General features: G+C 29.6%; 1 protein-coding gene across 4 annotated transcripts in view; it reads left to right on the forward strand.

Annotated features, from left to right (window-relative positions):
* The window catches only part of LOC121115604 (facilitated trehalose transporter Tret1), a 58442-nt gene extending 45885 nt beyond the window's left edge, over positions 1-12557 (forward strand). For 3 of the 4 annotated variants that reach the window (XM_071887641.1, XM_071887643.1, XM_040709680.2), the window contains 3 exons: positions 4852-5123; positions 9164-11705; positions 11765-12557. In XM_071887641.1, coding sequence (XP_071743742.1) covers positions 4852-5123; positions 9164-9630 — 739 coding nt within the window. In that variant the 3' untranslated portion in view covers positions 9631-11705; positions 11765-12557. The remainder of the gene's footprint in view (positions 1-4851; positions 5124-9163; positions 11706-11764) is intronic. The other variant, XM_071887642.1, reaches the window with a different exon arrangement.
* The last annotated feature ends 1600 nt before the right edge of the window (positions 12558-14157 follow it).

Raw genomic sequence — 14157 nt, forward strand, 5'->3', positions numbered from 1 at the left:
ATTATTTCACACCCTCGCAGTTGACGAACATACTTTTATAAATATCTTATAAAAATATATTGAAAAATAATACATATGAAAGAAATTAATATCGATAAAAGCAGATATCCTAAATCCGATAAACTGGCAATAGAGCCCTATTGTTTCTAAACACTAGATTTATGATCTTTTAAAGAGTAAAGCTCTATTATCACACTTTTTACTAGTCTTCCAATCCCTACCGGGACAAGTTGAGTGTTGACTCTTATATTCATACGATACTAAAGTAGGAGATTGGAGATCAAAAAGTATTCTTGTAGCTAATAAAATTTGTAGAAAAATAATCACTTTGTTAATATACATAATTGCTAAGAGGTGTTTCACCTTTTAAATTTATAAAACTTTAGATTTTAACTTTTGGGAGAATGACAATTCGTTCTATTGTTCCAGGATATAAAACAGGTAATCCGTGTCATAAAAAACGCGCTTGAGAGATATTATTCTCTTGAACTCTATGTGCGTTTGATCCCAGGTGATTCCTAGGAAAGAAATATATAATACTTGATGTGTATATATGGATTTTAGAAAAATATTCTTAGGTTACATGAACTAATTGTAATACTATAATGTTTACGTATACTTAATCAGTGCAACTCCATCCAACCAATTAAAGAAACATTAAAAAAAAACAAAAAATAACGTAGAATATATTTTGTTCACATAGATCTCACGGCTATGCATATTACTAAATTACCTCTATAATACAAAAATATACTGTGTATTTTGTTGTCAGCTGTTTTAATATGTGTTTTGAACGTTGATTGGTTGAATAGTATTAGCTCTTGTTAAGTTGTGAACAATTCAAAATAATTATATTATAATACCTAAATGAAGAATTTGCTAACTACCAACGGTTTTGTGCCTTTCTCTTGTTTCGTTTCGAAGGAGAGATTGCGTGGGAAAATAAAAGTAACGACGTGATGCCTAGTTGTTACTTTATTGAATTACTCAACCTTTTCTACAAAATGAAATAGAAAAAAATAAACCAAAATAAATTGATAATTACCCTATTCTTCTCAACCAGGGATTCTCGACCATTTTTAGTGATGTACCAAATGTAAAATATTTATTTAACCCTTACAAGCACAAAGAATTTTTAGCTTCAGTGACAGGGGCGTTCGAAGGATTATATATATACATTTTTTTTTTTTTTGGGGGAGGGTCTTGATTTAAAAAATAAATAAATACCAAAATTTTCAATTTTTGGTATTTATTTGTTTTATAAATAAAAAATTTTAAAAATTGAATTCTTTGGATAAAAAATTCAAAAATGATTTCTTTGGAAAAAAATTCCAAAAATCCATATCTATTCTCAAAAAATTATTTTTTTTGGTGAAAAAAAAATCAAAATTCACAGCTGTTGACATAAAAGTAAATTCTCTAACTATTCACAGAAAGTATAATTAAATTTCAAATATTAACTTCGTGAAAAAAAATTCAAATATTTGATTTTCTTGTAAAAAACAAAAATTCCTTAAGTTGGGGGAATACAGCTCATCCAGTCTACCCCTTTGTACCACTTGTAAAATATTCTTTCAATATCTCAAGTATTTTGAAATTCAATCAATCAATATTCAGAACATTAATTAGAAGATTCCTAAGTTATATTTGGTGGGATTTATGAAAATCTGTTATTTCCTTCAATTTCTATTATACAAGAAACGGTCTATATAATTCATTTTCATAAGTAACTACATGGATAAAGATGCTAGATACATAAAATGGATGCCATCAGGCTCTGTTGACAAGGTTTTTTTTTTTTTTTGTACGTTTTGTCCAAATGGGGTAATCAGAATCGTATTAATTTGGGAAAAATTGAAATTTGTAAGACATTTTCAAAATTGTAAATTACAAATTATTGTTTATCAATTAATCATATAAAATTTAATTTTTTCTGTTTATTAAATTTTGCATCTTTTTGTATATTTTTGTATAAAATAATAAGGGGCGGTGCATTGAAATTTGAAAACGTACTTATTCAATTTAATGAAGGTTGAGTGATTGAAATCCATTCATATTTCAATATATTAAGGCATAAATAAAAACAGCCCAGGCCAATCCCGTCAAGTCCATGACGGCCCATGCAAGAGATCTCGAGATTTCAAACTAGACTTCCTAAGGTCCTTGTGAGGGCGGTGAGGCCACTTTTTACACGAGCAAGGAAAGAACTCCATTTCCTTCGTTGCGAGACTCTTTCGAAAGTCACTGGATCTCTTTTTTGACACTTTTGTCCCCACCTACAGCCTTGATGCCAATCCCCTCGACTACACCTTTTGGGTGCAAATTCGAGGGGATGGCCTGCAGTGTCTGTCATCCAAACACCGTGGTCCTCACACTCTCAGCCATCACTGGGACGCCAAGACAGGATTACAACCACAGCGGGTGCCAGGGATTACACCGCCACCTGGAAGGTATCAGTGCCCCTAAAGACGACTACATAAGAGAGCTCCGACACACATCTATATATTTTATTAATTTTGTTGAAATTCTATCGTTCATTAATAAATGATATCTTGTTTAAGTTTAAAATTCAAATTGATTAGATTTAAATGTACCACTCGGTATTTTTTTGAAACCTCTCAATGAAAAGTTATTTAAGAGAAAAAAAAACAAAAAAAAATCATCGCCTATTAAAGTATCCAAGTTCGATTTATTCAGTTTTAAACTGTCTAAAACAAAACATTAAACGTTTTAAATCATTATAAAAGAAAAATAAAACTTTTCCGATTTACATAACTTGTTTTTTGCCTTCTGAAAAAATGTAGTTATGTGGCCAGACCTAATAAGGCCACTCTAGTGTATCTACAGCTGGAGTATTGCATGTATTGTGGCAATTTAATTATTGCGCAAATACCATATTTTTTAAGCAATTACTGGATATGCAAATGAAATGTAATATATTGGTACTTAGTGACGTGTTTTCTGGTCGAATTTATATTACAATTTATTATTCAACAATTAAGATTAAAAGTCCAATAAATAGTGATACTCTGTAAATATGTTCGAACTCTTTTTCGAGTAAGAAAATTAACAACCAGTAATCTACGTAGGAATAAACTCATAATCTGCAAATATACATGCTTATTTGAAATATTAAGGGTTTATATTGTATGTAGAATCATCCCATTCTAAGGAAATGCAATTAAAAGGTAATAATATTAACTTTTTAAGGGTATTGTTCTGAAAACAATAACAATAGACGTTTATATTTGTGTTTAGGCCAAAGGAATATATTTGATACGTAAATTATAATATGTGGGTATTTCAATTACAAAAGATTATGTTAATTGGATAAAAAAATGAATTGCTTACCTGTTTATATTTGAATAAATCTATTAATATGAGGCGTTAAGCTTCAGGGGCGTCCACAGTGAGTGGAATGGAGGAGATGTACCCCCCCCAGTCCATATGAAGGATTTTTTTCTTTTTACTAGAAAATTTAATTTAGTTATATTTTTATCCAAATAATTTAATTAATTCGATTTCATTTCATTTTTCCATTTTTTGTTTCTTACAAATAACTTAATTTTCTTTGAATAATTAAGGATTATTGAAATTTTTCTCCCAAAAATGTAATATTTCAAATTTAATTTTTTAAATTATTTACCTTGAAAATTTTTCAAAAAGTTAAACTTTTTGATGATACCCATAAATTTTTTGACTTTTTTTTCCAAAAAATCCATTTTTTGTGAAGATTTGTGGAATTTTGATATATTTTTTAACTATTTGATATTAATATTTTTACATTTTTTGTGAGCCGTAGTTAATTTTTGAAATTTTTTCAGAATACCTATGGATTTTTAAAAAAATCTATAAAATTTTGAAAAAAAATTCGTAAAATATCCTATTTGTAATTTATTTTTTTAAATTTTTCAGAAAATGATGTAATAATTGAAATTTAATTTTTTAAATTTTTTACTAGAAATTTTACCTCTAATTTTTTTTTCCAAAAAATTAAACTTTTTGAGAATACCTGAAAAAAATTTACTTATTTTTCGAAAAGATCCATTTTTTGTGAAGAGATGTGTTATTTTGAAATATTTTTTTTACTATTTGATATTAAACTATTGAAATTTTTATCACAAAAAAATAATTTTTTGTCAACAGCCTTGTAATTTTGAAACTTTGTATAAACAACTGTTAATTTTTGAATTTTTTTCCTAAAAATTTAATTTTTTGTGAATAACGGAATTTTTTAAATTTTTTTCCAAAAAATTTAATATTCGTAGTTTATTTTTTTAAATTTTTTATAAAATGATTTAATATTCTAAATATAGTTTATGAAATTTTTAACATTTATTTGCAAAAAAAATTAATTTTCGATTTATTTCAATAGAGTTCAAATAACGAAGCCCTCTCCGAAAAAAAAAAAATAGAATCCTTACAAACGTTCTTTGCTAAACCTCATCTAATTTTTGTTTTCTTTTTTTAATCTGAACTTTAACTACACACGCCCATAGTTTAAAATAAATCCTCAACCCATACTTAATTTTTATTAGTAATGAGACGATGCCAAAAAACATTCAAATGCCAATTCCAATGCAATTCTAGTAAATGTGCCAAATTTCTAAAAACAGATAAATTTATTTACTTTCTTTTATATCGTATTTGAAAATGACCAATAAATGTTTTAAGCAATTTTTGTCGACAGTTCATCTATAAATTTTTATGAGTTATATACGTTAATTTGAAGTTAAAGTATTTTACAGTATTTAATATTAATCCTTTACAAACATTCAGACAAACATTGCTAGATTAATATAGGTAGATTGTCCATGATATTCATACAACTATTTTTCTTCTTTATTTCAGCAAGGAGTTCCAAAAATTGAAAGATGATGTCCAAGGTATACTACAGGAGGGTCGTTCAGGCCCACCAAAGAAATTGCATTTCAGTGAATTGAAGAAGAGTCAGGTCTATAAACCTTTGTTTATTGTTACTATGATCACTGTATTCCAACAGTGGAATGGAGTTTTCGCTATTTTGTTTAATTTGACAATCATTTTTGAGGCACTAACTCTACCCATATCTGAACGAATGGCCACTATATTGATTGGAGTAGTTCAATTCGTCATGACACTTGGTAAGTGCATATAATACTAAGCAGGAGTGTCGGTCCTTATTTATTGGGTCCATTCCAGTCTTAGGACCGGTCCTATCGGTCCTTAGGACCGTCAGTCTTTGGGACCAGTCCTTCAGACCATCCGTGCTTGGAATTTGTCATAAAAATATCAATGGTTTATTGAATGATAAAAATACGAATTACCAATTAAATACAGTAAATTTTGATTTTGTACGAAAAATATGGGCATTTGTAGCCCTTTGGGACTCTAATTTCTTGAAATGGCCTGCAAATTGTGTCATTTCTTTGCTCAAACGCATTTATACGTCCTCAAAGTGCTATATTTCATGATTAAAAGACGAATTACCAATTAAATACACGAAATTTTGATTTTTTACGAAAAATATGGTCATTTAAGGCCTTTTGGACTTACTTAATGAGCCAAATACGATATGTCAAATATTTATTAAAATTATTGCACATATCTTGCAAAAGTATTATATTTTTTATTATAATAGAATATAATACGAACATATTATATTGTTTATTAGTTATATACCATAATTTATTCAATTATATAACGGAATAATTAAAAAGGGGGAAAAACACCCTCATTGACGTCACTAAGGATCGATTTTACCTTCTTTAAGGACAGACAAGTGAGACTGGACTTGACTGGATGGGAAGGGACTGGATTAAACTCTCCATTCCTCAGGTCCAGGTCTCCGGTCCTAAATAAGGAACGACAAAACACTACTAAGGAGTAAATCGTCTGTATTTTTTTTAGTAAGCCTGTTTTTTTTTGTTTTTTTTAAATTGGTAATCTGGAAAATGCATTTTCTTTTCCTTAGCGGCTGCCATTATTATTTTACTAAATGTAGACTAAGTTGTGAACTTCTATTCTTCAACATTAAATTATATTTAATACCTGAGTAAAGAAAGTTGTAGAAATGAGTAGTCCATCTTTCATTTTTGTCAAAAAAAATGCCAAATCGGAATTTGCAAAAATAATTGAAAAAAACACTTTGTAAATTTTGCAGAAAAGTAGAAAATAACATTTACTGTGATTGTAAAGAGGAACAGAAACTACCAAAAAAATTGAAATCAAAAAAGTTATAGGAATAATCTTGTCAAAAAAATAAGCCTCAATATGTATTTCAATTTTGCAAATATTGCAAAAGTTAATAATTAAAATATTTTTGAAAATGAAAAATATACAAACCATTAATTAAATTAGTAATTTTATGTGCAAAATGCACGTTTTTTTGGTTTTTTTTAAATTGATAATTGTCATGACATGAAAAAAATTGTAAAATTATTCTAAAAATGGCAAATGTTTGAGTAAAGCAACAATTTTCATCCCTTAAATTTATTTGCAAACGAATTTAGAACGAAAAGGCAGCTAATATTTTATACAATTATACAATTTCTAGTTGATCCCTCGACGTATATATAGCTATATTTAAATTAGGCATCTTATTTTTTCTATGAAGAAATTTTGGGTATTATATAGCAATGTATGTCTACACTTTTAACAAAATATAACCAAGTAATCTCTAATAAGACGGTATTGAATAAAATACTATGTGTGTTATTAATATCATGGAACGTATGTATTAATGTTGAGACTCGGTCCAGCACCGATTCCTTTTTTTTGGTTCCGTCTAAAAGATTTTTTCTAGATGGACTTTTTGGCTCAGACCGCGGTATCAGAAATTGGACCGATTTTTTTTTTTCGATCTCACCTTACAGACCGATTTTGAACTGGTCTCACTTTATGGGCCTATTTTTTCGGTCTCAATTTATGGATCCATTTTTCTTGATCTCATATATTATGAGATACCTTTTTTTTTTCTTCTAAATCAACTGTCATTCACGATCGGTTCTTGAACAAATCCTGTGTAGATATAAAAGACGGCAGGATCAAAATTAATCAGAGCTATATCTCTTTAAACTTCTTATAACGTCATGTTATAAACAATATATCTGTAAAATCCGTCTAGACCGAGTTTTTTGGGACTGAACTAGACCCAATATTTTCTTAGGACTGATCTAGACCGAACTTTTACTTTGAACCAATCAAGACCAAACTTTTACTTTGGACCAATCTAGACCGAAATTTTATACGAGACTGGTCCAGATTGAGTTTTTCTCTGTAACCGAACTAATTCGGTTCAACAAAAAATATAATGGTCTCAGACCGGTCTATGATTTCCAGACCGAAACCCAACACTAGTATTTATGTAATTCATTTTAAAAATTGTGGATAAATAATATGACAAAGATTTTCTTGAAATACTAAAGGGATAAAGATCATTTGATATGATTGATTTATTTGGCCAACTATAACAGATGATTTTGGGGCCTTTTTTCTGTTTCTTTTTGGAAAAAAATAAAGGTAACGATGTGACTGTAAGTAACCCAATATTTACATTCATAACTTTGAAATGATAGTAGGCTTAGAAAATGAGAAAGTTGTGTTCAGATTACCAACTACAACAATAACAGGTGACTAAAAGTGGTTAAAAACTTATAACCCTAAAAACCAGTTTTTATAATGGTCAAACATACTTATTGCATATTCATGTACGAACAATTAACTGACAACTTTTATGTAAATTTATAGGCTATCATAAATTGAAATTATAATCATCCAATTAATAAATAAATGTATTAATTGAAATATTCACATAACTTTGTATCAATTTTTAATTATTTGGTTAGGTAAAAAGTTCTGAGCGTTTTTCGTTGGATATCTTTAGTGAGCTATATCTCGCTATTACTACATAGTATCAAAAAAAAAAAAATCCTTGTAATATGAATAAAGGTTAATCGTACACTTAAAAAAAAGTTCATTAACAGTTTTGTGTTTGGTGAAGCCAGTTGTGTGCCACAGCGTTACAAAATGGCATTTAAAAAACAAACAAATCTTCAGTAACACTGCAACCAAGGTGAAAAAGCGGAGCAGGTGGCCTAAAAGATTAGTTCTTTTTATGGACACAATAAAGTATCGAATGCAACAGCAAAGATGTGGTCCAAACGATGACTTTTTGGTAAAACGGACATCGAAGATGAGGTACGCTCTGGTAGGCCAATCATCAAAAATGTTGTTAAAACAATGGAAATCGTCGAGTTGGATCGGCATGTAAGAACTTATTCTATTGCCTACGAACTGAAAATTACCCAGAAAACTGTTTACATTCATTTACAAGGGACTGGTCTCAAGAAGAACCTAGATGTAAGGCTGGTACACGAATTGATGTAAAATAACTTTTTGGATCTAATTGATGTGTTCTACTCGTTGCTGAAATGTAACGAAATCGATCGATTTTTGAAGCGTAACTAGAGTTGAAAAATGGGTCACAAACGAGAACAACACCCAAAAAATATCATAGCCAATGCACAGTGATACGGCTCAAACGATCTCCAAGCTCAGATTAACGGCCAGTAAGGTTATTCTTTGTGCTAAGTGGGATTGGAAAGGAATAATACACTTTTAACAGCTTCTATTGGGCAAAACACTCAATTGGGACCTATATTGTCAACAACTGACCAGATTAGAAGCAGGTGATTTACCAGAAATGGCCAAATCCAGCCCCTGGAAAGGGTGTTACATACCATCAAGACAACGCCAGGCCACACACATTTTTCCGAGAGCTTCGATTGGAGGTTCTATCGCAACTATCGTATAGTCCAAACCTGGCAACAAGGGATATTACCTTTTCAAGCATTTACTCAATTTTCTTGACGGTACATAACTGGCCTCAAGAGAGGCATGTAAATATGAGCTGGTCAAGTTTTTTTACCAATAAGTACGATGACTTCTTCAATCGTAGAATTAATGAAATCGCCTTATATATGGATAAAAGTTATCCAACAAAACGGCGCATATTTGATCTAAATCAGATAACTCTAAATATGTTCATTTTATTGTCAAATTAAAGCGAAAAAACGCTCTGAACTTGTTACTTTACTTATTATATAATTTTAATTATAATTAAGACTTAATAACTATGTATATACATTATAAGTACAATGTTAATTAAATTAATTATTTTAAGGCTCTGTATTCATTGTTGACAAGGCGGGTCGGCGAGTAATGCTCATGACCTCTGGACTCACCATGGCGTTAGCCAATGCCGTTCTTGGAGCCACATTTTACCTCCAAAAAAACTCAGAGACCTACAACTCCACAACAAGCCTGGAATGGATGCCTCTTTTCAGTTTGATGCTCTTCATCATTGGATACTCTGTTGGATATGCCTCCATTCCGTATGTTATTCTTGGGGAACTACTACCTAATCGACTACGAGGAGCTCTGGGAGGTGTTGTGGCTTTGGTCCATATGCTTAGTATGTTTGTTTGTGTCAAATTGTTTCTAAATATGGAGGCAGTGATTGGATTTGAGGGGGCTTTTTGGAGCTATGCTGTCATAACTTTATTTGGGGTGATCTTTGTCTATGTACTTCTTCCAGAGACAAAGGGAAAGAGCTTGGCAGATATTGAGAAGATATTTAAAGAGGAATGAATGAAGTTTATGGAATCCCACAGGGCTGAATCCCCCCCCCTCCTCCCCCAAATTAAAGACTTTTTTTTCTTTTTACTATACATTTTTCAAAAAAAATAATATTTAAAATTTAAATTTGGTAATTAATTTACAAAAAATTGAATTCTGAAATTTATTTACGAAAATTGAATTTTGAAATTTATTTACAAAAAATTGAATTTTGAAATTTATTTACAAAAAATTGAATTTTGAAATTTATTTACAAAAATTGAATTTTGAAATTTATTTACAAAAATTGAATTTTGAAATTTATTTACAAAAATTTTAATTTTAAAATCCACAGATGTTTTCAAAAAATTAAACCAAATTTTTTTTTTCCAAAAAATTAAACCAAATTTTTTTTTTTCCAAGAAATTAAAAATTTTGAAATTTTTTTGCCAAAAAATTTGATGTTTTATGAATAATAATGGATATTTCACATTTAAAAAAAAAGTTTAATATTTGACATTCATTTTGAGAAATTTTTTGCAAACAACTGTGGATTTTGAAAAAATATTCCAGAATTTTAATTATTTTTGAAGGGTTATAGACTTTAGACATTTTTTTCTACAAAACTTAATAGTTGAAATCTCATTTTTTCCCCAAAAAGTTTAATTTTCGATATTATATTTTTTTCCAAAAAGTTTAATTTTTACAATTTTTTTCCTATAAGTTTAATTTTTGTGAATATCTATGGATTTTTGAAACTTTAAAAAAAAAAAAAAATATCCAAGAACCAAGCACTTACCCCACATAAAAAAATACAATCCTACTGGCGCCCCTGAATTCCTACCACCCAAGTATTTAATAAATAATGAATATATATCTATTTATTTTTTAATTTATGAAAATTGAATTTTTAACAAGTTATTTTGACGCAACTATTCTGAACATTAATAATTCTCAAACTCATTTTATTGCCTACATTCTTAAAAATTATGGAAATCCAAGTTATATATCTATTACTTAGAGTTTCAAAACTTTTGACAGAATTTTAGTATGCAAAATAAGTTAATGGCTTATTTTATATTTTAAATAAAAATGTATGAGATGACCTTTTTTTAATGAATTAAAAACATATATTTGTTCAATAACTTTTTCTTTAATAAAATACATAATTTATCATAATATTTTATTTATAATAAGCCAAGATCTATGTAAATAATTACGTCTGAGCAATTGAAAAGAAAATTTTAGTTATGAGAACGTCAACATTGTTGATGACTGCCATTTTAGGAACCTAAGCCAGTGGCTACCAAATTTGTTTGAGTTCGACCCTTAAAATATGTGGCTAGATAATAATACCACGTGTTCCTGTTCCGTATATTTGGCTTTCGCTCTCTATGACTTGAGTACCTACAGTGTTTTAATATATAACTTGGTGTGTGAGCCCGCTTTTCCTTTAGCAAACAAAATATCCTCTATTTAATCCAATCAATACTAGTGTAGCTCTCATTGGATGCGCTTTCTTGTGTTGCTCTCATTTGGATTTTGTAAACGTTGGGGACTATTAGACATTTTTGAAATCACCATCATAGCTGTTTACGAAATCCAAACACATTTTTATAAGCTAGGCATGCATATATACTTACGGAGAAGAAAGTGCTGCAGCGAGCCAGGTATATTCAGCTATATACGTGGATGCTTCACTTTATGCCCTCAAAGACAGAACATAGTGTGTACCTTGCTTATTTTAAAGTACCTTTTGGAGACCAAGACAAGAAATGGGTACCTCACTTAGTATGCACGAAATGTCTTGAAACTCTAAGATCATGGTTTCAAAGAGAAAAATGAGAAGCTCAAATTTGGTGTACCGATGATTTGGAGAGAAACAACAAAACACCTAGATGATTTCTATTTCTGCCTTGTAAATCTTAAAGGATTCAGTAAAAAGATCAATCGATGGATGACAATTCCTAGCATCTCTTCTCCAATACGCCCATTTCCTCATTCCGACAAAGTACCTGTGTACCTGTTATTACCAAGTTAGCAGATATTGATGAGGAAACACATACTTCAGTCGATGAAGATGCAGATGCAAATTACACACCATTAAGGTAATTGTTTGGTCAACCTTCTCTTAATAGTCAACTTGAATTGAATGATATTATTCCAGATTTGAATTTACCTAAACAATCTTCTAAGTTGTTGGCTTCCAGACTACAAGAGTGTAACATGCTTACTATGGACACAAGTGTCACATTTTATCGTAACAGAGATGCAGAACTGAGGAAGTTCTTTGATTCTGAAAATCACTTTGTATACTGCAGTGACATTGAAGGGCTTCTTGTGGCTGTGGGATTACCTGCGTGTCATTCCAGTGAGTGGAGACTCTTTATTGATAGCTCAAAAAAAAAGTTTAAAGTGTGTTTTAATAAACACAATGTTAACATATATGGATGTATCCTAATTGGATACAAAATAGTACTTGAACGATTAAAATACCACGAACACCGGTGATTATTCTTTGTGGATTTAAAAATGGTGAACTTACTTCTAGGTCAACAAAGAGGTAATACACAATAACCTGATTTCCTTTGCTACGGGGATAGTAGAGCTGCCAAGGATCACTGGGTTAGACTGGAATAAAATAAAACCGTTAACCAACCTATAGTGCAAAAGCCTCATCAAAAAACCAACAACTATTAAAACATGGAAATCAGTAGGCAATATGCAAATAAAACTACTTAATACAAATATAATGCATTATTTTTTTCTCATAAATGAAGGTTTTTTGGTATGTGTTGTAGTATTTTTTCATCACTCCGGTGTTCAAAAACTTGAGGAGATAGGCAAATAACCAATGATAGATTTGGAGTCAGCAGGCAAAATACAGCGAAGAAATAATCGAATGTATTGTAAATATAAAATTAGGAATAAAAGTACTACTTCGAATTATTTCTAAACTATCAATTATCTTTTTTGTGGTAAATAAAATCAAAATTGAAACTCACAATTAAATAAGCATTGAGAAAAGTAGGCATATTTAAGGTTTAATTTTGGAAACAGCAACTCAAAGATCATCCTCCACGTTAAGCTGCGATCCGTACTTATTTTGGATAAAATTTAATACAGAAAAAGCCTTATCACATAACTAAGTTGAACCCAATGATATAAGTACATCTAAAGCTACTTTAATCAGCAGTGGATACTCATTCATCATAGAAATCCAGAATTCATCAGCTGTTTTAGAGTCAAAATCTGTTTTTAGTGTTGGTCATATGAAAGTTTGATAAGAATATCTTCTGGGAAATACTTTTTAAATACTATTAAAGTTTTTTTTCCACAGTTTCAATTGTAGTCTTCTTTTTTTGGAAATCCTGTAACTACCTCCAATTTGGGATCCACTTACCTAAACAACCAATTTTTATAACACTGACCCCCTTTTTTTCATTAATATTAAGACAAATAGTAAAGTATTAGAAGTCAAAAGGGGACTAAAGTTTATGAGACTTAACCCTTAATGTTGATAAAATTTTCATGTTCTACTTTATGTCAATAGTATTTTTGTTTCTTAATTATGTAGGTACAGTTCCATCAAACTTTATAATTGGTAAATTCCTCCGTATAAATCTTTTTTTTTTTTTCTGACGCTGCGCAAAATCAGACCGGACCACAGAAAAGTGTGAGAAGGGTATGCATTTTCTTTTTCTAAATACATGGATATTCTCGGGCTATCAAGGGACAGTGGGGCTAATATTTCAAGTTCACGATTTAAGGGTATCACTTTTTTATCAATGTTGGATTAATTTATTTACAAAACTATATTATATAGGCCTTCACTGAATTTATCTTTACATGGTTTTACCAAAATACTTCTTTAAGCTACATGGCAATATCAAAAATATGTCCTCTTTAACATGTTTATACTTTAAACATTGTTATGTATTCGTAATTTGGCAAAACTGGCAGCTTACAATAAAATATAAAGGAGCCAAGAACCATGTACATTCAATTTGTATTTAACGAACCATCAATCTATCAATCGAATATTATTAATATGCATTTAATTTGTGGGTTTTTTTAAAAATATTTTTCATTAACTATATTCATTCTAGAGAGATTTTATACATATGGTATGATTTATGTATAATAAGGTTTCTAGGGAAAAAAAAAGTCCTCTCCATGAAACAATTATGATATTTGAGACATAAAATGATTAATAAAATTTCTATGGTGAAATGGTATCTATGGTATCAAAGTTTTAGAAGTCAATCAAATGGATGACTTTAAATGTACGGCTTTTATATTGAATTGGAAATTATTTTGTTGAGAACCCAAAGATTTAGGGATATTTTAGAATGGTTTTCTGAGTGTCTTGAACTCATACAAGTCTTTTAGTCTTTTTAATATATATTGGCGTGTTTAAAATGGATTAAATAGATAAGAAAATTGTAGGATAAAGTTTAATTATTTGACTGGTGCAGAAGTGCTTTTTTTTCTCCTTCGTGATTATCATTGTGTGAGGTTTTAAGACTCATTTTTTTTTTGGCAAAGAAAAAAAAAATC

Source organism: Lepeophtheirus salmonis, chromosome 4 (genome assembly GCF_016086655.4).
Source record: "Lepeophtheirus salmonis chromosome 4, UVic_Lsal_1.4, whole genome shotgun sequence".
Taxonomy (NCBI): domain Eukaryota; kingdom Metazoa; phylum Arthropoda; class Copepoda; order Siphonostomatoida; family Caligidae; genus Lepeophtheirus; species Lepeophtheirus salmonis.